The 24,585-nt window shown below is 41.7% G+C and overlaps 1 protein-coding gene and 1 long non-coding RNA gene across 2 annotated transcripts; one reads left to right on the plus strand and one right to left on the minus strand.

Moving 5' to 3' along the window:
- Positions 1-1,363: 1,363 nt before the first annotated feature.
- Positions 1,364-23,338, plus strand: tktb (transketolase b). Its single transcript, XM_034172535.1, has 14 exons — positions 1,364-1,550; positions 16,531-16,648; positions 16,755-16,868; positions 16,964-17,061; positions 18,565-18,756; positions 18,954-19,081; positions 19,171-19,367; positions 19,583-19,747; positions 20,534-20,690; positions 20,766-20,896; positions 20,982-21,065; positions 21,181-21,277; positions 21,448-21,567; positions 22,577-23,338. Exons 1-14 carry the CDS (start codon positions 1,444-1,446, stop codon positions 22,747-22,749), a joined length of 1,881 nt encoding a protein of 626 aa, XP_034028426.1. The 5' UTR covers positions 1,364-1,443; the 3' UTR covers positions 22,750-23,338.
- Positions 20,370-20,624, minus strand: LOC117512455. The gene is made up of 2 exons (XR_004561295.1): positions 20,508-20,624; positions 20,370-20,451 (listed from the first exon to the last, which is right to left on the minus strand). It is a non-coding gene; the product is annotated as an uncharacterized LOC117512455 (long non-coding RNA).
- Positions 23,339-24,585: the final 1,247 nt, after the last annotated feature.

Genomic DNA, 24,585 nt, shown 5'->3' on the forward strand with positions numbered 1-24,585 from the left:
ATTAAAATGTGAAATGTAGAGTAGAATTAAATTAACTGTATTATGAATTAATAACTAACGTATTCATAATATAACTGTGTTATTAATTCAGCATATCAAAATATCCTTGTATACAAAATTCAGTAACTTGTGTCCCAAGATAGTGGCTATCAATATTTAAAAATAGTAACCATATTGGAATTCAAGATGGCAGCCAACCCAATGGTTAGACCCCTTCGATCTGGCAGTTTTTGAATTCAGCACTTGAAAATACCCCTATATGCAAAATTTCACACTTTCTGCCAGATGTGAACATCTTTTTCACATATCTGTCCCACTAATGTAGTTGGAGTGCCTGATCCATCCAGTCTTCCTGTACAATTTAACACACTTGCCTTTTGTTCCACAAACTACACAGTAAGTAAGTCCCTTCGGCTGCTCCCTTGTTTGCACTCGGGGTCGCCACAGCAAATCCAAGGTGGATCTGCATGTTGAATTGGCACAGGTTTTACGCCGGATGCCCTTCCTGACGCAACTCCACATTACATGGAGAAATGTGGCAGGGGTGGGATTTGAACCCGGAGCCTTCTAAACTGAAACCAAGCGCATAGTAATCATGTAAAATTGATTCAGCTTGTCACCATGTGTCGTGACAACTGATGATCAGATAACACAAAGTTTACAGCCAAGCTGAAAATAATCTACAATTCTTGTCTGAACCAAGAAGTACATGTAATTCCTAAAAATACAGACCCAGTCCAACAGTAACCCAGAACAGAAATATACCCCTGGTAATTTCTGAGCTGTTGCTCATTACCAATTTTTGATACCCGATTGTCTGCAATTTCAGGAGAAACAATGAGATTTTAAAAATGCATACCCAAATGGGGCCTGCGTAATCAGCAAGAATCTGTTACAATCATATGTAATTAGATATAAAATAGAAGGTAATCATAAGAATTGTCATTACATACGAATTTTGGCTCAGATTTTAACAACTTGACCTAATGTCCTCAATTTTGAAATCACAACAGAAAGCAGGGCCAAAAATCAGGGAAATGAAGGTAGCTCTTGTCTATTGCTACAACATTGCTAATCGTTTTGAATTATTGGGAATCTGTCGACCAAGCTTTTGTCCATATGCTTGTTGTGGACTGTAATGAAACCACATATGGCTCTGTGAATGAAACACATATAGCTATACTGCGTGCTCCCTCCATGAAGCACATCTCGGCACAGCTATTATATTTCGAGGCGTGGTTCGAATCGTCGGTGTCATACGTCATTGGAGAAGTCCCGCCACCATTCGTCCAATAAATGATCGTCAGGTGGGCGTGGCTGTAAGGGAGCTATGAAGTTGGCTCTTCCGTCCTCCTTCCTCTTCGCGTTCACTCAGTCTCACCGGGCGGGCGCAGAGTTTTTGTATCACAAGTAATAGATATCAACCTTAAGACGGCAGAAATCATGTCCAGCTACCATAAACCCGATGAGAAAACTCTGCAGGGACTGAAGGATGTCGCTAACAAGCTCAGAATTTATTCCGTTAAGGCTACATGTGCTTCCAACTCCGGGTAAGTTATCGGCTAATAAGAAAACTGGCGAAGAGTCTGGTTTCATACCACGTGCTGTAGACTGTTCACGCGGTGTGGAATCCCAGTTATCCGCTAGTTAGCACTTTGCTATCACTTTGCGAGTTTACTGTCGACTTTAGCAACCATAAGATCGGAAAGTGCCGTATCACTTTTATTCATGCGCAGCCTCGTGGTATTGATTAACTAAAGGGCTTCTGTCTGAGATTTTATTTTGCTCAATGTCTCACAAATATGTGACTGGCTGTTTAAAAAATAAACCATTTCACACTCTGGAAATGCGCATGTGCGACCTGGTTGTCTCGGTCGGTCATTGACAGCGTCAGTCAAACAACTGTCTTAATCCATAATAAACATAGTTTTACAGATACTTATAAGAATGCGTGAAAATGCAACTGTTTTAGCAAGCCATTACTGTTGAAGGATTGAGAGAAGGTTGCTTCCTCGCAACTCTGTTTTATGAGCTATCTCATTCAGGTGACGCACTGTATTGTGGGAGATATAGTAGAGTAACTTTATTGATCCCCAGGGGGTCATTAAGGAAGCGGCGCTATTCACCTTATTCAGCCCCGCCCACTTTTACAACGGGCATTTCTGTTTTGTCTTAGGACTTCAGGTGAGCGGTGTTTTCAATGTTGAACAACAGAAGATATTACATGGGTAGAAACAAAAACCTTTTTGAAACAAAGTGGCTACGGGTAAGTACATCTGTATCTTCTGCAGGACTGCTAAAGGTACGGACCAAGGTTCACTGAAGATACAATGTACGGAAGAGTTTTGAAGCCTTGCCGGACCTTTAGCCGCATATGGTACGGGTACGGACATATTTGTGCATTCTGATTGGTTGATAAGACACCCTCCGTATCTTTAGAACGGTGTCTGTAGATACAGGTCTGTATCCGTATTTCGTGCCGTGCTTCGTTGTATCAAACGCCAGAAAATGCGTAAATAAGATAACAGCTAATGCTACTGCTACAAACACAGCTTACCTGTTTGTCTCACTAGCATCCGCTGTGGCTTCTTCAACAGAGCGTTATAGTCCAACCATTTCTCTGGGTAAAGATCCAGTGGTGTGGGTTTTTTTTTTTCTCCATAAAATGAAAAGAACAGCCATAGGGACGTTTGGGTGGATTTTTCAAATTCAGCGCCTTTAGCCAGCAGCACAAGTTAAATGCGCATTCCCACCCCTCATCTCTCCTTTCCATGTTCAAAACATCATTCTGAAAGTAATAGTTTCCTCTTCTTCCAGTTGTTGTGGCACTCACAAACTGAGCAATTAATGCTGCTCATGTTCAGACTCTTGTAGCGTACTGTGTTCCTACATAGCTAATCATTGACACAGTGGCAAACCGGAAGTTGCTTGACAAAATGGAGCCGCCCACCCTGACTTACTGAATAAGGTGAAAAGAAGGAATCGCGATGATGTCATGCGCTGGGCGGGACTCACACGGTAGGCAGACAGCTCTTATGCAACCACTGACTGTGTGTAAATTTGAAAATGTCACAGTTCAAACCGTGCACTCTGATCCATCACACACTGACAGATCAGCGCTGTGCATAAAAACACGTCCAGATGGATGACAATCACTTTTCAGCATTTAGCCTCAAGGATCGGATGTGGTTTGGCTCAGAATTGTCCAGAAATGGACAAACACAGTGTAAAGTTGGGCTCACGGTGTCAAACTGACTGTAAGCCGCCGAAAAAATAAAACCAGCGAGAAGAAACACAGAGGCAGCTGTCCAAGAACCCAGGGTTCAGTTCTCGCTGGTCTGGTGCCTTTCAGGTTGTTACATTGTATAAATGTATGAATACACACATGGGCTGATTTTGTTTGTGGATATTTATTTTTTGGGGGGACGTCATGTGATCCACACAGGTGTATGTAATCAGTGTCCGGGTGTATATTTTTAAAGCGGCTGCCTCATTGTGGTGTTTTTTTGGGGGGGGGGGGGGGGCACAGAGAAACCTTTGGCTCTTTTTTTTTCCTCAGCCTTGCACTGGGTGCACACGCAGAACTGCATTTAACTGCATCAACAGGTTGATAACAGCGATCCCTCACGTAACGACTGATAAAATAATTGTACGCCTCCAAAAGCTTGAAATTCTTCATGGTTGTCGTCTCCGATATTTAATTCCTTACAATATCGCTTTTGATCTTCGGGATCAAGAGTTGACACGTAATCTGAAGCCATCTTCCCGTGTATTTTCTAAGTGCATCTGCTTGGAGTCTGGTGTTTTCTGCCTGCTATCTGTGTGGGCATGTGCGGGAAAGTGGAAGTAAATAACAGCATAATTTCTCTCTGTTTATCAGTATTCTTTGTCTGTTGGCAGCAGTTGCGATAATTCCAGCTCCAACAGCATATCTTAAAGTTGCTGCAGTTAAAAAGCTCTTGATGGAGTGTCCCACGGGGTTCGAAAGCATTTATTTATATATATAATTTGAGAAGAAAAGAACAAAGGAATACAGTGACAACTCTCAGTATCTATAACAAAGAATCAGATGTAATAACGAAGCGATGATGAACCTCCAAAGAAAATACACTCTGCATATCACTTCCTCAATAAGTCTGGTGGATTGTATCTATTATGTGGTCAGAAGCGTTTATGTTGAAAATTATTGAAAAAAATTAGTGTTTAAACAGTGTTCTCACTTCAAGCAACCCAGTCCAGTCGAAGATTCAAGCTTCTCTACTACAGTGTTTAATGCGGGCCACCAGGATACCCCAGCTAGGAATAATGGAATAGGACTGCAGTTCTATTTTGTGGGTTTTCTTCTCTGAACTGGGGCCATGATTAAGAGGAACAGCTGGGGGCTAGGTGAAATTATTGGACCAAGAATGTTTTTATTAATCGGGACCAAAAGTCGGAGGTTCGAAGACAATCAGATACCGTTGTATTTCCGACAATAAGCAATGACAACTTGCAATCCGGCGGCATTATTCCCATGACCCGCTGAGCATCGTCCAGTGTACTGGGAAGACTGGGGGAGATGAAGGGCACCACCAGGAGTCTGTGGATTAATTTGACTCAACACGGTAAACTCACCAAACCCGCACACAAAAAGGATGAACAGATTGATCACTCTTTTGCTCCCACCGGCTCCTGTCGGTATTCATTCTCACCATTCTTAGTTGGTGGAGTGATTTATCTGGTTAATCCTGATAACGAACAAGACTCCGGCATGCTAACTACAGCCCCAATGAAATTGGGACGTTGTGTAAAATGTAAATAAAAACAGAATACGATTTGCAAATCCTCTTCAACCTATATTCAATTCAAACTATATCTACAAATACAAGATATGTAATATTCAAACTAATAGCCTTTGTTTTTGTGCAAATATTTACTCATTTTGAAATGGATGCCTGCAACACGTTTCAAAAAAGCTGGGACAGTGGTATGTTTACCACTGTGTTACATCACCTTTCCTTATAACAACAACAAGTGTTTTGGAACTGAGGACACTAATTGTTGAAGCTTTGTAGGTGGAATTCCCATTCTTGCTCGATGTAAAACTTTAGTTGTTCAACAGTCCGGGGTCTCCGTTGTTGTATTTTGCACTTCATAATGTGCCACATATTTTCAATGGGTGACAGGTCTGGACTGCAGGCAGGCCAGTCCAGGAGTCGACATACATTTTTTTAACCTACTTGCACTGGTGCTAGTAACAAAAACATTACTTACACCAAAAAAGTTACTTGCACAACCAAAAGTTAGTCTTATATCAACCTTAAAACTCCTCCTCTGATGTCAGACTCTTCCTCTCTGGGGAGAGTTTGAGGGTAGAGCAGCGGCAGCAGCAGACAGTTGTGTGTGTGGGTGTTTTTTTTTTTTTTCTTTTTTTTCCACCCACGTGTGCGCTCAAAATGGATAATTTTTAATGCAGTGCCACCTGAGGAATTGAAGGTCACGTGCATTTTAATGTTGGATTGCTCCATCCAACATTAAATTATTGGGATGCTCCTTTTATGCCCAATCATGACACTCACCTGTTTCCAATTAACCTGTTCGCCTGTGGAATGTTCCAAACAGGTGTTCTTTGAACATTGTTGCCCCTGTCCCAGCTTTTTTGAAATGTGTTGCAGGCATCCATTTCAAAATGGATGCCCCGTGTACACCGCCAACCCGTTCACATTTCTAACCGTTTTTCCCCACTCGGCGACACACCCGCCGAGGATCCAACTCTGGTTATTGGCGACTCTGTTTTGAGAAATGTGAAGTTAGCGACACCAGCAACCATAGTCAATTGTCTTCCGGGGGCCAGAGCAGGCGACATTGAAGGAAATTTGAAACTGCTGGCTAAGGCTAAACGTAACTTTGGTAAGATTGTAATTCACGTCGGCAGTAATGACACCCGGTTACGCCAATTGGAGGTCACTAAAATTAACATTGAATCGATGTGTAACTTTGCAAAAACAATGTCGGACTCTGTAGTTTTCTCTGGGCCCCTCCCCAATCGGACCGGGAGTGACATGTTTAGCCGCATGTTCTCCTTGAATTGCTGGCTGAGTGGTGTCCAAAAAATTAGGTGGGCTTCATAGATAATTGGCAAAGCTTCTGGGGAAAACCTGGTCTTGTTAGGAGAGACGGCATCCATCCCACTTTGGATGGAGCAGCTCTCATTTCTAGAAATCTGTCCAATTTTCTTAAATCCTCCAAACCGTGACTATCCAGGGTTGGGACCAGGAAGCAGAGTTGTAGTCTTGCACACCTCTCTGCAGCTTCTCTCCCCCTGCCATCCCCTCATTACCCCATCCCTGTAGAGACGGTGCCTGCTCCCAGACTACCAATAATCAGCAAAAATCTATTTAAGCATAAAAATTCAAAAAGAAAAAATAATATAGCACCTTCAACTGCACCACAGACTAAAACAGTTAAATGTGGTCTATTAAACATTAGGTCTCTCTCTTCTAAGTCCCTGTTAGTAAATGATATAATAATTGATCAACATATTGATTTATTCTGCCTTACAGAAACCTGGTTACAGCAGGATGAATATGTTAGTTTAAATGAGTCAACACCCCCGAGTCACACTAACTGTCAGAACGCTCGTAGCACGGGCCGAGGCGGAGGATTAGCAGCAATCTTCCATTCCAGCTTATTAATTAATCAAAAACCCAGACAGAGCTTTAATTCATTTGAAAGCTTGACTCTTAGTCTTGTCCATCCAAATTGGAAGTCCCAAAAACCAGTTTTATTTATCTATCGTCCTCCTGGTCGTTACTGTGAGTTTCTCTGTGAATTTTCAGACCTTTTGTCTGACTTAGTGCTTAGCTCGGATAAGATAATTATAGTGGGTGATTTTAACATCCACACAGATGCTGAGAATGACAGCCTCAACACTGCATTTAATCTATTAGGCTCAATTGGCTTTGTTCAAAATGTAAATGAGTCCACCCACCACTTTAATCATATCTTAGATCTTGTTCTGACTTATGGTATGGAAATTGAAGACTTAACAGTATTCCCTGAAAACTCCCTTCTGTCTGATCATTTCTTAATAACAATTACATTTACTCTGATGGACTACCCAGCAGTGGGGAATAACTTTCATTACACTAGAAGTCTTTCAGAAAGCGCTGTAACTAGGTTTAAGGATATGATTTCTTCTTTATGTTCTCTAATGCCATATACCAACACAGTGCAGAGTAGCTACCTAAACTCTGTAAGTGAGATAGAGTATCTCGTCAATAGTTTTACATCCTCATTGAAGACAACTTTGGATGCTGTAGCTCCTCTGAAAAAGAGAGCTTTAAATCAGAAGTGCCTGACTCTGTGGTATAACTCTCAAACTCGCAGCTTAAAGCAGATAACCCGTAAGTTGGAGAGGAAATGGCGTCTCACTAATTTAGAAGATCTTCACTTAGCCTGGAAAAAGAGTCTGTTGCTCTATAAAAAAGCCCTCCGTAAAGCTAGGACATCTTACTACCCATCACTAATTGAAGAAAATAAGAACAACCCCAGGTTTCTTTTCAGCACTGTAGCCAGGCTGACAGAGTCAGAGCTCTATTGAGCCGAGTATTCCTTTAAGTTTAACTAGTAATGACTTCATGACTTTCTTTCCTAATAAAATTTTAACTATTAGAGAAAAAATTACTCATAACCATCCCAAAGATGTATCGTTATCTTTGGCTGCTTTCAGTGATGCCGGTATTTGGTTAGACTCTTTCTCTCAGATTGTTCTGTCTGAGTTATTTTCATTAGTTACTTCATCCAAACCATCAACAGGTCTATTAGACCCCATTCCTACCAGGCTGCTCAAGGAAGCCCTACCATTATTTAATGCTTCGATCTTAAATATGATCAATCTATCTTTATTAGTTGGCTATGTACCACAGGCTTTTAAGGTGGCAGTAATTAAACCATTACTTAAAAAGCCATCACTTGACCCAGCTATCTTAGCTAATTATAGGCCAATCTCCAACCTTCCTTTTCTCTCAAAAATTCTTGAAAGGGTAGTTGTAAAACAGCTAACTGATCATCTGCAGAGGAATGGTCTATTTGAAGAGTTTCAGTAAGGTTTTAGAATTCATCATAGTACAGAAACAGCATTAGTGAAGGTTACAAATGATCTTCTTATGGCCTCAGACAGTGGAGTCATCTCTGTGCTTGTTCTGTTAGACCTCAGTGCTGCTTTTGAAATCTTGGAGTCATTTTTGAGCAGGATATGTCATTCAAAGCGCATATTAAACAAATATGTAGGACTGCTTTTTTGCATTTACGCAATATCTCTAAAATTAGAAAGGTCTTGTCTCAGAGTGATGCTGAAAAACTAATTCATGCATTTATTTCCTCTAGGCTGGACTATTGTAATTCATTATTATCAGGTTGTCCTAAAAGTTCCCTGAAAAGCCTTCAGTTAATTCAAAATGCTGCAGCTAGAGTACTGACAGGGACTAGAAGGAGAGAGCATATCTCACCCATATTGGCCTCTCTTCATTGGCTTCCTGTTAATTCTAGAATAGAATTTAAAATTCTTCTTCTTGCTTATAAGGTTTTGAATAATCAGGTCCCATCTTATCTTAGGGACCTCATAGTACCATATCACCCCAATAGAGCGCTTCGCTCTCAGACTGCAGGCTTACTTGTAGTTCCTAGGGTTTGTAAGAGTAGAATGGGAGGCAGAGCCTTCAGCTTTCAGGCTCCTCTCCTGTGGAACCAGCTCCCAATTCGGGTCAGGGAGACAGACACCCTCTCTACTTTTAAGATTAGGCTTAAAACTTTCCTTTTTGCTAAAGCTTATAGTTAAGGCTGGATCAGGTGACCCTGAACCATCCCTTAGTTATGCTGCTATAGACTTAGACTGCTGGGGGGGTTCCCATGATGCAATGAGTGTTTATTTCTCCTTTTGCTCTGTATGCACCACTCTGCATTTAATCATTAGTGATTGATCTCTGCTCCCCTCCACAGCATGTCTTTTTCCTGGTTCTCTCCCTCAGCCCCAACCAGTCCCAGCAGAAGACTGCCCCTCCCTGAGCCTGGTTCTGCTGGAGGTTTCTTCCTGTTAAAAGGGAGTTTTTCCTTCCCACTGTCGCCAAGTGCTTGCTCACAGGGGGTCGTTTTGACCGTTGGGGTTTTTACGTAATTATTGTATGGCCTTGCCTTACAATATAAAGCGCCTTGGGGCAACTGTTTGTTGTGATTTGGCGCTATATAAATAAAATTGATTGATTGATTGAAAATGAGCAAATAATTGCACAAAACAAAAAAGGCTGTCAGTTTGAACATTAAATATCTTGTCTTTGTGGTGTATTCAATTGAATATAGGTTGAAGAGGAATTGCAAATCATTGTATTCTGTTTTTATTTACATTTCACACAACGTCCCAACTTCATTGGAATTGGGGTTGTAGTTACGTGGTCCTGTTTGGTCGGTGTCAACTTCTTAGAGTGACAAGTGGCGCTCAGCCACAAGAGATTGAGCAAAAACATGGGTAATTGTGACAGTAGTGAAGAAGAAAGCAGACATGTAAACTCCAGCTGTATTGTTTAAGCCTGCAGCAAGCTTGTGCTTGGATCCCGTGACCATTGACCCGGAAGTGCTATAGGCTCTCCCAGACATGCACACTTGAAACTGTGAGATGGCTTATTATCAGCTCCACTCGGTCAAAACGGCACACAGTGAACAGTGTACCAACTCCACCCCTCACACTCACTCCCGTAAAGCGTTCCTTTATGAACCCTTATATGACATATCCGCCTTTTTATGTTATTTCTAATAACACACTGCATTAGACATATGGTGTTTAAAAAAAAAAAAAAAGTTTAAGTGGGCATGTTTGGAATGGGAAAACTGTTTCCATGTTCTGTTTATTTTGTCATAATGGCAGCCAGCATTCTTATTGTTCCATTGCTGCCACCTGCTGCATCAGTCCATTTTAGCAGCACGAAAGACTCTCCATGAGTCTAGTATCTTTCAAGTATTTAAAAAGCCAACACTTCCCCTCCGCACTTGACCTTATGGCTAAAATACTTCCAACAGAAACTTTTTTCAGGCCTTACAATTGATTTCCTTCAGTTTTTATTCTTTACTAGATAAACCATTCAAAAAATGACACTCGTATTTTGCCCGCATGCTGAAATTGGCCTGCATCTATTTTATTTTGGCGAATTTCATAGACTGCAGTACAGCTGGTGCACAGGATGTGTACTTTTTTAATGAGTCAGGCAAAACCTGAATTTTCAGTTCATGTGCAGCCCAACTTTGGATTTTCTTCCTTGGACACCAAGATCACGTTTTCGCAAGAAATCTTTCAAGGAATCAATGCTCCAACAGTAAAAATAAAAAAATAATCAAGGTCTGTGTCATTCTCACTGCCAACACAGTCAGCCATGATGCCTCGAGACTGGAGTTTACATCTCTTGCTCTTTGGTCTTGTGTACGAGACCTGGAAGAAAGCAAGAGTATGAAAACGTTTTCTGGGCTTCTGATTGCGCCGTAACAGGCACATATTTGGTCAGTGGATGTTTAACAGATTTCTCGTGATTGTTTTTGCTCATTTCTGTCCTTGCCAGGGATACAACTGACTCCAAATAAGTACTTTTTTTTTTTTTTTTTTTTTTTGTGGTGGTGGTTTCTTGTGGCATTTTGGAAATGCGTGCCGTTCTCAAAATGGTACATGAAAAGCAACCGGCACTTTCTAGCCGTATAGTGGGAAGCACTGTTGCCTTGTCGATACATTTCTTCTTCAACATTTCTTTGATTGTATTGAGTTCCAAACTACTGACCAAACATTATATTTCAGTGATAGCTTATGCTTTTTTTAACCATTAAAATCATTCTGAAATAGACTGTAGGCTTTTTTATTTCAGAATGATTTTTGATTTTGTTTGTTTTTTTCTCCATAATAATCGATTAATTCAACACACAGTTGCTCACCTCCTTGCTGAAGGGCTTCGGGTAGGTTGGGGGGACTGCCAGATGTGTTGCTGCTCCTGATGTCTGTTTGGAACATTAATCGTTTTTTAGAGCACAGCAGCTTGCTGAATGTTTGCTTGCATTGATTATCTACCTAAAACAATGAAACACAGGAACGTCATCTGAATAGTTTCCATCTGCGATGTCTCAGAAGAATTATGGGCATCAAATGGGAAGATAGGCTCCAAAACACAGATGTCCTTGATTGCGCAAAGTTATCCAGCATCCAAGGTCTACTGAGTTAGAGATGTCTGCGCCAACTTGGACATGTGTACAGAAGTGACCAAATTGCATGCATTTGTACTGATTTCGGCAATGTTTTCAGACAAAAATGGCCACCAAAGAGCGCTCGGGGTAATGCCTGACCTTGAATTCAAAGATTTGTCCTTCCAAAATCAGTAACTGCAAAGCGAATCGCTATTTTAAATCAAATACCACCTCTTTCTAAATGCTGTAATGCAGACAAACTACAACTGACCAACCCTCCCCACCCCCAAAACAAGACATCTCCATTCTTTATGAATTACATTGATGTTGACATGCAGCTGGTTGCAAAACCGGAGCTCAGGGGCGGTCAACAAATTACTATGGCCAGTGGTAGTTCTACATTGAATTACTCCCTGGACAAGAGCCCCCCCACCCCCCAAAAAAACCTCCACAAAATTTTGCACGAACAGCCAGTTTTTATTGTAACAATAAGGTGCACAATCTCTTCCCACCTCCAACAGTGCCAAAAAACAATGCGGCAGTTCTGCACAAAACTGTATGTTACCACTTAAGTGTATAGTCTATATACATAAGCATGGCAAATATATAATCTGACTTGTCATTCAGATGGGGAAAAAAGATGTATTTTCAATAAAGTGATGTATGATGTTGAGGTAGGTTTAACACAGTGGGTGGGGGGGGGTCCCCAAAAGGAAGCTTTTCAGTGTTGGTCTCCATGAGTTCAAAAATTACATTAGAAGGGGGGGGGGGGGGGGGGGGGGGGGGGGACAATAATTCTAATAAGGGCACTTGGGCAAGGTCTTTGATACCCTATTGCTCCTGGTGTGTAGTGAGCGCCTTGTATGGCAGCACCCTGACATTGGGGTGAATGTGAGGCATAATTGTAAAGTGCTTTGAGCGTCTGATGCAGATGGAAACGCGCTATATAAATGTAGTCCATTTGCAATTTACCATTTAATAAGTCTTGTCTGCTGTAGTGCCCTCAAGCAAAGCACAGTGTGCAAAAAACTGATATTTGCGACCGTAGAACAGCAGGAATGTCCGCAAATCATCAGACATAAGGGGGTTATTCCCATTCTAATCCAATTCCATCGTTTGCACGGTTTATTTTTCTGTAGGTAATTCGGTTTGCGAGGCTTACTGTGAGGCAGCGTCACTCCAACAGCAGTCAGGGCGGAGTAAACCATCAAATGTGAAACAGTAATTCTGTATCAGAAGCCACATCAATACCTTTGTATGACAGTTTAAATTCACCCATTTCAGCATTGGAGTCAGTACTCTACTTTCTTGCGCTATCAGCTGGCAGTGCGCGCAGCCGGTGTTGTCGAATTGTACGTCCCGGCGCATAAATCAACAGTTCCGCATCCTGACAATATTGCACTTGCACGTGCAGTTGCGTAGATGCCTGGCCTGTCGACAGGATTGACATCTTGTCAGAACACCTGTCAGGGTGCGGAGTAATACATCTAAATGTGAAACAGTTGAATATTTTGCCACAGTTAGCACAATATTATAAGGTCTGAAATCTCACCCAATTAACCAATCAGATTTATGGAAAAAATTTAATTGGATTAGAATAAAAAATAAGTATGTTAACAGAGCAAGCATCATATCATGAAAGTTAACAAATGTAAGAAAAATACCATAGTAGGGGTGCCGGAAAAAATCGATTCACGTCCGAATCTCGATTCTTATTTATTACGATTCTGACTCAATCCAAAATGTCCAAGAATTGATTTTTAAAAAGGCATTAAGTAGACCTGCATTGAAATAAATGCAGTCAGATCTTTGGACCAAAAAATGACCTATATTTACACATAAGATCCTTCTGAATGTAGTAAAGTAAATCTTCAAGCCCAGATCTGTCATTCAACGGAGAAATCTTCATTTAAAAATAACAAATTTACAGCTAACATTTAGCCCTCTGCAAAACTGTCCCTCTCATCATGGACGCTGCCGAGACGTCACGGAGAAGACCCTCTCCCAGCATGCATTGTGCGCGCCAACTGTAATTTGTGGATTTACGTCAGGTTTCATCTGCACCTTTTTCTTGTCTTATGTCTTTTTCTTCTAAGGATCTACTTTTTTTAAACTTCATATTGTCTTGGGGTACGCTTGGTGAGTACACATTTCTTTTACTTGGGCTTGAAAATTATTTTAGGGGACTTTTTCATATGCCCGTTTGAGTGGTGTTGCATTGAAAGTCTACTGTCTTTCGCCTCCGGTGTACCGTCGCGGGCTACTGAGGCAAGACCTGCAAAGAATTCAAGTCATTAAAACGATATAAACCTCTCTCAGCGGCCACGGAGCTCTGCGGCTCCGATTACCGAGACGTGCGATGCTGCGGATTTTGCCGCAAGTCTGTCCTTGCGAGCAACAGGTGTCACCAGCTGCTTCGCATTAAAACGGCGAGCGTAGTCTCTGGACTTGTGCCAAGGCTGCACCATTCAGTAGAAAGAGCCGTGTCTGCGGCTGCACAGCAGACACGAGGGGGTGTGAGTGGCCCGCGGCAGAATTTAACGAGCGCATGCACTCGTTAAGCGCAGCGGAGGCAGAGAGAGGGAGGCGTGGGGGAAGAATGTCGCCCGCTGTCTGTCGCCGCTGATCTGAGCATGTATCATGTATCAGAGCTGTATCTCACATTCATTGCAGCTTACTTTTGGATGTTGAAACCAGGATGTGTATAACAGTAACATTACTAACAGATAAAATCAATTTCAGTGCGGGATCGGACTAAAGGCAGGAGCGCGTCGTCTTGTCCCTGACGTCATGGAAATGATCCAGATTTACAAACTGTTTTCACAGAGGGCTAAATTTTAGCTGCAAATTTGTCATTTTTAAACTAGGCTTAGGCTTACAGATTTACTTTACTGCATTCATAAGGGTCTTATAAATACATATCAGCTATTTCTTTCTGAAATCTGACCACATTTATTTCAGTGCAGGTCTCCTTTAAACATTTTCTTACTTACTCGCTGCGTGTACTGTTTGTCAGGCAACGGCTTTCGTACTACAGCGTCCCCGCGAAGGGAGGGTCCGGCGTGCTTCAAACATTCGTGGGCTGTAGCTTAGCATGGCGGACGAAGAGCTAATTCAGCCAGCACCGTCTTTGCTGAAGGCAAATGTTTGAGCGCATTTTGGATTTTATTATTTGCTACGTAAGAAGGAGCTTGACATGACTTATGCAGTGTGCAAAATCTGCAAAATGAAAGTCAAGTACTTCAGAAACACTTAAACTCCGCAAGCCCACATGCTACGCTATGACCCGGAACTGAACAGAGCGGAGCAGCGGTCTCTGCCGACTACTGACCAGCGCTTCGCTAAACTGCCATCCAACTCTGAATGAGCAAAGCAGATAAGTAAATTTACATCTAGAATCACTTGATTAACCTTGTGAAGCTGCATTTTCTTAAACATAAACATTTTTTTAAGTAATATAACTATTTCTCAGAGCTGTTTGAATCGAAAATCGATTCTGAATTGAATCGTCACCCCAAGAATCGGAATTGAATTGAATCGTGAGTTGTACGATTCACATCCCTATACCATAGATAGATGGATGAATGGATTGATAGGTAGGTAGATGGATTTATGTAGAAATACTGAGAACTCTTATTTCTCATATGTAAGTCTTCGTTGTGGAGATCACTTTTATTCTGCATTAGGGCAGTGTACTCATTGCGCGATATGGTGGGATTTGACCACATTTGGGGACAGCCTGCACAGACACTGGAGAGACTAATCCCAGAGTGGAGTCTAGGACTTTCAGCACAAACCCTTTGGCCTGGCTCGGTAAACTTTAAAGCATACCTGCCACCACCTAGTAGACATGCCGGTTTCAAATGGTTTCCGCTGAATCCCCATCCTCAGTGGTTTGTGCTGACACTCCCACACTTCACCTGGGGATTCGTCTCTCCCCACAAAGAGCATCAGTTCTAATGGAAAAATGGTGCACTGTTTTTTTGTTTTCGGCTGCAATCACTGAAGCAGTTGCGAAAAGTGCAGTTTTTTCATTTCCCAATGGAGAAGGGAAAACGAGGCAAATGAAAGAGTTCATGTCGGTAAGTGTTAGCTTAGACACCTAGCCACAGTACTGTGTTCTCTCGCCTGCACAGCCGCCTTGAGATGTTAGAGCTCCAAGTCATAATCAAACCGCAACACATGTCCGCTTTCCACAGCATTGTCACTTTTTCCTTGCATTTTCACTTTGTTTGCCGTGTAATTTGCCCAAAAACTCAATGCCATTTTGTGATGGGGACAGACAAGGGCTGCCCTCAGATGTAGAAAAATTGCATCATATTTTACCCCTTTAGCGTCCGCCCTCAAACAAGACTGCGGCGCCTATAGCAGTACCTTTTTTTTGTGTGTGTGTGTGTGTGGGGGGATAAAATATCAGAATCGAGGCCAGACACTGACAGTTTTGTGAGTCACCTGGATTGCCTTTTTACATTTGTTTCACTTGCATTACAGTAAGTGGGTTCATTATATTACCATTGGGTTTTCCAGTAATGCAGACATTGCACAATTTTCACCTTGCACTACACCCATCAGTTATATTATTTTTTGGAACTGGTTTATCACTTCCTTAATAGTTTGACAGATTTGTGACTTTCTTCCAAGTGCTGAACAAAATCCCATTTTTGGTATCTATCTGTGATCCAGTACTGTCTCATAGTAATGCTTAATCTTAAACTCAAAACATATCATTTGCATCTTTATGTGATTTTTAGTATCTACTCTCTTTGCAACAACTCTTGAATTTTATTTTTTTTTTTAGCAGGGCATCTCTCAGTGGAAGCACGATGGGTAAATGTAATTGAATTCTCCAGTTAACAGTGACCATGGTGTGTGAGTGTGTGACTCCAGTAACCTTCTGTTTGTGTGTCTAGCATGGGTTAAATATTGCAGCTGGTAAATTAACGCATAAAGGGAACTGGAAGTGCTTTTGAGAAATGTGGGTTTGCCAAACATGTCTTACAATAGTCACCTTTATTTGGCAACTAACAGTTTCACAAGTGTGCCCTTGGTTTTTAAATGAGGCAGTCTGAAGTTGAATTGTCTTAGATTTATGCTTTCATGCCTGGTACAGGAAAAATATTTCAGCACTGAAGTTGACCTTGCTTTAACACAACTTAGGAATTTTTTTTTTTCTTTTGTGGACTTGCGCTGTTAAATAATCCATAATTTGTATCAAGATTCCTCAGAGTATCACAAGCATGTGCATGTTGGTCTCTCTTTAAAAACAATGCTATTATTTGTTGTTGAACTATCAGCAACAGGAATTTTATCATTTTTTTTCTCTCTCCTTTTTTCCAGTCACCCCACATCATGTTGCAGTGCAGCAGAGATCATGTCTGTTCTGTTCTTCCACACAATGCGCTACAAAGCAGATGACCCCCGTAACCAGTGTAATGACCGCTTTGTCCTGTCAAAGGTTGGCTGGCTACTTTAAGCTTTTGGACATTCAGGGTCACATGTTTAAATTATTTTCCTTTGTTGTTAAAGATCAATTTTGTGTGTGTGTGTGTGTGTGTGTTTAGGGTCATGCTGCACCTGTCCTCTATGCTGCCTGGGCAGAGGCAGGATTCGTGAAAGAGTCTGATCTGCTTAACTTGCGCAAGATTGACTCTGATCTGGAGGGTCACCCCACACCAGTAAGAATCTGTTCATTTCCTTTCTAACAGTCATGGCTTTTTAATGTCTGTAATACTAGTTTGTCCAGTCTAACTGGTGTCTTTCTTTCGATCAGAAACTGGAGTTTGTTGATGTAGCTACAGGATCCCTGGGACAGGGTCTTGGGGCTGCCTGTGGTATGGCCTACACTGGGAAACACTTTGACAAATCCAGGTATTTATACAAGTCAGCCATATTCTGTTAGTAATGAGATGAGTTTATATAGTTACAGCCCTTTTGGGTGTAAAGCTGGTGTCCCATTGCCTACTTATTTATTTTTTGGACACCCAGTTCTGTACTTTAAAAAAATTAAATCAAATGCCCAGTTAGGTCATGAAAATGTATAATCTGTGGTAATGGTAGTGTTGTTGAATGTTGAGACTACATTTGGGAAGGTTTTGAACATGTACAAAAAAAAAAAAACTGATTTCCAGACACATCACAATCCACCAACTTAAATAATTGGATGGGAATATTGTAGAACCACAATCCCTTTAGGCTTGAGCAGCGCCTCCGACCTGGATGTTATTGTCACCAATGTGCAGGACATGTTTCAGCTAATAAATCAGATGACTTTGATTTTTATTATATTAGTGCATCGTGAAATAAGTCATTGCTGCTTAAATGTGGGACAGCATGGTGGCTTAGTGGTTAGCACTGTTGCCTCATAGTGAGAAGGTCATGGATCAGTTCTCACCTGTGGCGTTTGCATGGGTTCTCACTGGGTGCTCCAGCTTTTTCCCTACATCCAACGGCATGCAGGTTAGGTGAATGGGGAAACTTTTTAAATTGTCCGTAGGTGTGCACACAGGTCTGAATGAGTGTGTTTGTCTGTATGTGGCCCTGCGACAGACTGGTATCCTGTCCAGGGTCTACGCCGCCTCACGCCCTATGACTGCTGGGCTAGGCTCCAGCCTCCCTTGACCTGATCTTGGAAAAGCAGTTGAAGATGTGTGTGGTGTGTTTGTGTGTGCTTAAATGTGGATTTGACTATTTAATTTTGATGCCAGGCTGCAATTAAACAACTAAATTTAAAATACAATGCTGATTGAAGTGATCAAGTTCATTGACCTGAGATGGCAGTGGTGTGCAGTGACTGTACATGGGGTGCAAGGGGAGATTAACACAACTCTCTGAGGTGTGCAGTGGCTCTTAGTGAAGCATAGATTTGCACTCAGCGCAGTCTCACACACAGTCCACAGTCGATTGGATTAACTGTGGACATGCCCACAGACTATGCAGTGATGGGGACCTGCCATTCACTGAGCAGAAGACTTAATCTGATTCTTCTTGGCAACATAAATCCCATGAAATGCATGTTGCACTCTTCAGCAGAAGGTTATTACCACACCAGATTTTAACACACAGGCTGTATGGTGTATTAACTATAACCAGTTTTGGTCTACATACTTTTTTCACCCTTCCAGCTTTAAATATTGAAAGCAGAACTGCAATATTATATTTATCCAAATCTCAGTTTGTCTGCATCTATAAATGCCTCCCAACTTATCTAACACAGTGAACAAACACTAGCCAGTTATTTGCAGTGGTACAAATTACCAGCAGGGGATTCTCTTTGCACAAGTATGCCATTTTGTTTTTGAAGGATAAGTAATATCCTCGCACTCAGTTCATCAGATAATTAAAATATTCAGATTTTTGGTTTGTGTGTTGTAGTTACCGTGTATACTGCCTTCTGGGTGATGGAGAGTGTTCAGAGGGATCAGTGTGGGAGGCCATGTCCTTTGCCTCCTACTACCAACTGAACAATCTGGTGGCCATCTTGGATGTCAATCGACTCGGACAGAGCGAGGCCGCTCCTCTGAAACATGACATGGAAACTCACCGCAAGCGCTGTGAAGCCTTTGGGCAAGTGCCATTTTGTCTGCTCCTTAGCTTCAGTCTAATTTTTTGGTAAACTCTTTTCAATATTGGTGTGAAATAACCTCCTCCAGCCTTCTGTTATGTTGATTTGACAACTTAAGAAAATGTCGGATGGAAATAGATCTTGTTTTGGTTGGTCTGTGTCCTTGGTACATTGTTAAAAGTGCAACGTGTATGTCCAGATGGAACACGTATGTTGTTGATGGGCATGATGTGGAGGAGCTGTGCAAAGCGTTCTGGCAGGCTCAACAAGTAAAAGATAAACCCACCTGCATTGTTGCCAAGACATTGAAGGGTAAAGGACTCAAAAGTAAGTACAGTTTTGATTACTGGTTTGTTTGAGCTTTATTTCTGATACTTTTATGAAAGACTTATGATTAAATAATTCCTTGTTTGCAGATATTGAGGATCAGGATAACTGGCATGGGAAACCAATGCCGAAAGATCGTGTGGATGAGCTCTTGAGTGACTTGCAGGCTCAAATCCAGGTCCCCAACAAGGCCCTGCACCCAGAGTTACCCAATGAGGATACAGCACCTGCAGACCTTAGCATCATCTCACTGCCAGAACCCCCAGCCTACAAAAAGGGAGACAAGGTAGGTGTCCATTGTCTGTGTTCCTTTCAGTGCAAACTAATATTTGAAGATAGACTCTTGTACAAGTTTGCGGTGATGATGAACTTCTGTGGTCTAGATGTTTGCTTGGTGTGAAAGTGTTTATGCATTTGGCAACTTCTAAACACACAAGGACTGTTAAGGACCCATTGAAATCATGCTGTTGCTTATGGTGATTTTGTTTCCTCCCCTGTCAGATGGCAACACGGCGTGCATATGGTGTGGCTCTGGCAAAGCTTGGCAAGGCGAACCAAAGAGTGGTGGCCCTCGACGGCGACACCAAAAACTCTACATTTGCAGAAACCTTCAAGAAGGCCTTCCCTGATCGCTACATTGAGTGTTTCATCGCAGAGCAGAATATGGTACAGAACATTTGAGTTTTGAAATGATTTCATTGTCAAATACGGTGTGTGTAAGGCATCAGTAACATGGAATCACAACCACAGTAAACCTAAATCAGTCAGTCCTAAAGGGAAAGACTGAGATTTTACAACCTGAGCCAACTTCTTAGTTAAGATTTCTGGACCTTTAAGCAAAGCAGACCTCTGGGGTGAGATGAAAATTTCACAATAAAGTGCTTTTTTCCAGTGTCAAGTATCTGACAGCAGGTACATGTGTGCACGTGTACATTACTAAATGTAAACCTGTTTAAAATGACAGATTCCAGTGACAGCAGTCAGTCTTACTCTATTTTTACCTGGCAAGTCCACAAAGGTTCACTGTCTGTGAGGGCTTTGTTCTTCTGCTTGAAACAGGAATGAGGAACTGTTGACAACACCACACTGGGATGTTTTTTATCCCAAGTAAAACACTGAACCCAGAAATATCAAGGCGCTAGTGCAGAGGTTGAAAAATTCTGTGTTCCTCTTAAATAGAGTGATGTATAATCATCAGGTGAAGCAGCCTTTTTGTGACACTTATTTTTGACCAATATTGGTAAAATATTAGTTGAATTTGGTAATGAGGACTTTTCTGCAACAAGTCTTTCTGTATGTTAAATGCTACACTTCCACCTAGTGGACACTGTGTACAACTACGTGAATGACTTCTGAAGCACATTTGCAAACTGAGAAGCATAAATCACTCTTTAGATTGATGCTTCATCTTAGGCATGAACAAAACTTTTTTTTTTAATGCATCTGCTGCAGGTGGGGGTTGCCATTGGCTGTGCCACCCGTGACCGTACGGTTGCTTTTGCCAGCACATTTGCAGCCTTCCTTTCCAGAGCGTATGACCAGATCCGTATGGCTGCAATCTCTCAGTCCAATGTCAACCTAGTAGGATCCCATTGTGGAGTCTCCATTGGTAAGTTATCTGCTTCATGTCTATACTTTTTAGTGATTTGTGCACTGTTCCAAACCAAGTTGACTGTACCATCAGGTGAGGATGGTCCTTCTCAGATGGCCCTGGAAGACCTAGCCATGTTCCGTGCTATTCCAACATGTACAGTATTCTACCCCAGTGATGCCGTGTCCACAGAGAGGGCTGTGGAGCTCGCAGCCAACACAAAGGTTTATTGAATTTGTATAGCAAGTTTTTTGCCGAAAGTGCACAAGCCACATTCTTCTGCGGTAACACATTGTTCTTTCTTCTCAGGGTATCTGTTTCATCCGTACTAGTAGACCAGACACTGCTGTCATTTACTCCCCAGATGAAAAGTTTGAAGTGGGCATAGCCAAGGTATGCAATGTCGTGAATGTTTGCACACTTAAGTCGAGTGTTTTTGTAAAAAGTGGTTCCAGATCTTAATGCAGAGAGCAAATGTCATGAGTGAAATCTGTGGTTACTTCACCAGGTAGTGCGCCAGTCTGACAGCGACGTGGTGACTGTGATTGGCGCTGGTGTGACTCTGCATGAGGCGCTTGCTGCTGCTGATGTGCTTGCCAGTGAAGGTACACAAACACTGACTGCTCTCTAGTGGATACCCGATTGATGTAGGAGTTGATTTTAAGCCTGCAATTCATAATCATATATTCTTATTCTTATCAGTCTATCAGAGTCGTATGTTCTTCAGTAAGAAGATATGGCTGTCTGCCATATCTAAAGTAGTTATCTCTTTTAGGGAAAAATATCAGAGTGATTGACCCGTTCACTATCAAGCCCCTGGATGCAGCTACTATCGTGGCCAGTGCCAGAGCCACAGGGGGACGAATAATCACTGTGGAGGACCACTACAAGGAGGGTGAGTCTGGTTTTATTTGATTTTTTTTCCTCCCCTCTTCCTTCATCAGCTTCATAAGTTGGCTGTTGAGTGGTGTGTAGTTCCAAGGAGCTGAATTTACAGAATTAATTATACATACTTGACCTTGACCCACAGGCCAGTTGCCTTGCCAACTGGTTCTGTGGGTCAGAGAAGATCACTCAGGTGAGAGCTGACTAAAACCAGGTGTATTTCAAATCTTGATTTTGAATCTGAACTGGATTGGAAACATCAAGCTGCCGCATCAGATGGGGCATGTTAAAGTCAGTGATGAAAGTTGTCCAGAAATTTGGGTTGTAACTCACGTGGTGAACATTTCTGGGTTATTTTTGATAACGTATTTTGGAATCCATTCATTCAGTTCCACACCCAAACAGTTGGTGGCGGTAATGCTCTGTGTTGGTTTTAAAGCTGTTAATAAGCTCAAAAGAAGGGTTATTTTTGTTTTGAGTTAAGGGAGTCTATTAAGTCATTTTTGGGGGCTGCGCTGTGGTTCTCCTAACTGTTTACTTTGTTGTGGACATTAAAAGTTGGGAGCTGTGTTTACTGAGTTATTATTTTTGAGTTCTTTGAACTGTCATTTCCTTTACTGTGTAATGTGAGCCACAATGTATGTTTTTTGATTAAGGACTGGTAGCAGAATACAAGTTGTGTGACATGACTCGGGTGGAAAATTTGACCTGACCGAACAAAAGTTTTTTGTTTTTTTTGGGGGGGGGGGGTAAATATACCTGAAACGCACCAGATTGCCTCTGAAACTTCAAATTTTTCTTGGGGAGAACCCCATAGATTGCTCAGTGCCTCCTGACTGTAAGTAATCTGTTACATGCATATAACAGATTTTGTCCATTTTCTAAATTAACAGATTTTGATTATAATGGACTAAATTCACTGGTCCACCTGAATCTATTATATGCAAGTTTTACTGTATGCATTTTTAAGTGATAACACCAGGTGGTGCAGTTTGCTAACAATCTCTTCCTGTGTGCAGGTGGTCTTGGTGAAGCAGTCCTCTCTGCAGTGGGTGACGAGCCTGGCATTGTTGTGACCCGGCTGGCAGTGACCGATGTTCCCCGTAGCGGCAAACCACAGGAGCTGCTGGACATTTTCGGGATCAGCGCCAAGCACATTGCCTCTGCTGTGCGCCAGACCTTCGCAAACTAGATGTTGCACCTTATGATCTGCTTCCTGCTCTGGTGTTGTGATTGTGAACTTTCTTCTTGCTGTAATGAGGACCACTGAGTTTGTCTCTGCTGGTGTGACTTGAGTGCAGTCTGTTAGCTGTGTCACAGTGTTTGTTAAATGCATGGGGAGCTGGGAAATTTTCTCCACCAGGCCATGACTACCTTCCTATTAACAACATTCCTTCTTTTTGTTTTTCTTTCTTGTACTTGTAATAACTTAATGCGGGTGGCAGAAAAGCATTGTGTACTTTAAGATTGAATTAAAGTTTCAAGCAGTTCAGTGGCCTACAATTCCTCAGCTTCTTCACATTTCTTATCTCTTTCCACTTTCCTAACATTGAGAGAAGCACTGTTAATTTTCTAGCCATTCTAGATTGTGTGTTTTGTGTTCAGTGCTCGTGTTGCAGTACAAAACCTTTTGATTCCCCAGCGTGTACCACCTCTATTTAATTCAACCTGCATTCCAAGTTTTCTAAGCTCACACCATCACACAGTCTAACAGTATTCCTGGGTCATCAGTCTTGTTACTGCTGTGAATCTCTGAAATAAAAGAAATTGAATGATGTTGATTCATTTGCTTCTTTAACATAATAAATGTGCTATGTCTTGCAGTGGTTATACAGTCACATTCACGGACTTGAACAATGTTGCGAAGTTGAAAAGTAACAGTGGCATCAAAGTTCTAGTAAATACTGGAGTAGCACTAGTTTCCAATTTACCATGATTTGTCTGATAAACTTCTAATTTATGGATCTATGTAATAACAGACTTTCAAAGTGCTCACAAATAGATGTGCATCAAACTCCAAATTAAACTTCTTAAATATTGCAGGCATGTAACAAACTATAGCTGTGGCAATATCTAATTAAAAGGTTGACCTTTTTAGAAGTGTGTTGTACTTTACTGTTAAAATGTCTGTAATTTCATTATCCCCTGCTTGACTGAGCACATTGTGGCTGGGGTGAATATAGTATAAGAAATATTTCTAGGTGTAGGCAACCATTTCAAGGGCGTGGCAACTGATTGAAGCTTGACATGGGCACTAGAATGATCAGCGCCCTCATGTACAAGACTTTCTACTAAAAGTTGGCAGCATATGCCAAAGCCCTGAATCAGATGTGAGCACAAATTCAGATATGATAAAACTTTATTGATCTCACAGCAGTGACGCGTTACTCTAATCTGACCACTTTTTTTAGTAACGAGTAATCTAACGCGTTAATCTTTCCAAATCAGTAATCAGATTAAAGTTACTTCTCCATGTCACTGTGCGTTACTATTATTTTTCATTGTGGGTCGATAGCAGCATTAAACTTGGTCTGTGGGCAGGAGGTCGGGGTTCGACTGAACTGCCCACTTTAAGCGAGCTGTGAGCTTTTCATCCGCGTTTTTTTGCAGCTGCTCGACTCGTCCTCACCTCTTAAAGGGCGGTGATCAGCACACCTGCACTGAGCTTTACAAAGACATTTTTATACTGTTTTTCCTCCTTTATTTAGAATTGTGAGCTGAGCCACTCTATCTGGTCGTTAAAAACAGCTGATCCTCCGCGACGCATCAACAACTAACACTATTTTCCACTCAAATGCACCTAAACACTCTTTCTGAAGACCACATGATGTGAAAACGCAATAAAACTTTCTTACCTGTAAATCTGGTAATGTTTTCTGCATAAATAAATGTTATCCATTCTTTGTGCTCAAACGCCAAAGCAGGGGCGAATCCAGATGAAATGGGGGCGTGGGGCAAGGATGTGCCCCCCTCACAACACCCCTAGATTAAAGGTGCAATTTTGAAGCCGTTTTTTACTACAACTACT

The sequence above is a fragment of the Thalassophryne amazonica genome, chromosome 6 (genome assembly GCF_902500255.1).
Source record: "Thalassophryne amazonica chromosome 6, fThaAma1.1, whole genome shotgun sequence".
Classification (NCBI taxonomy): domain Eukaryota; kingdom Metazoa; phylum Chordata; class Actinopteri; order Batrachoidiformes; family Batrachoididae; genus Thalassophryne; species Thalassophryne amazonica.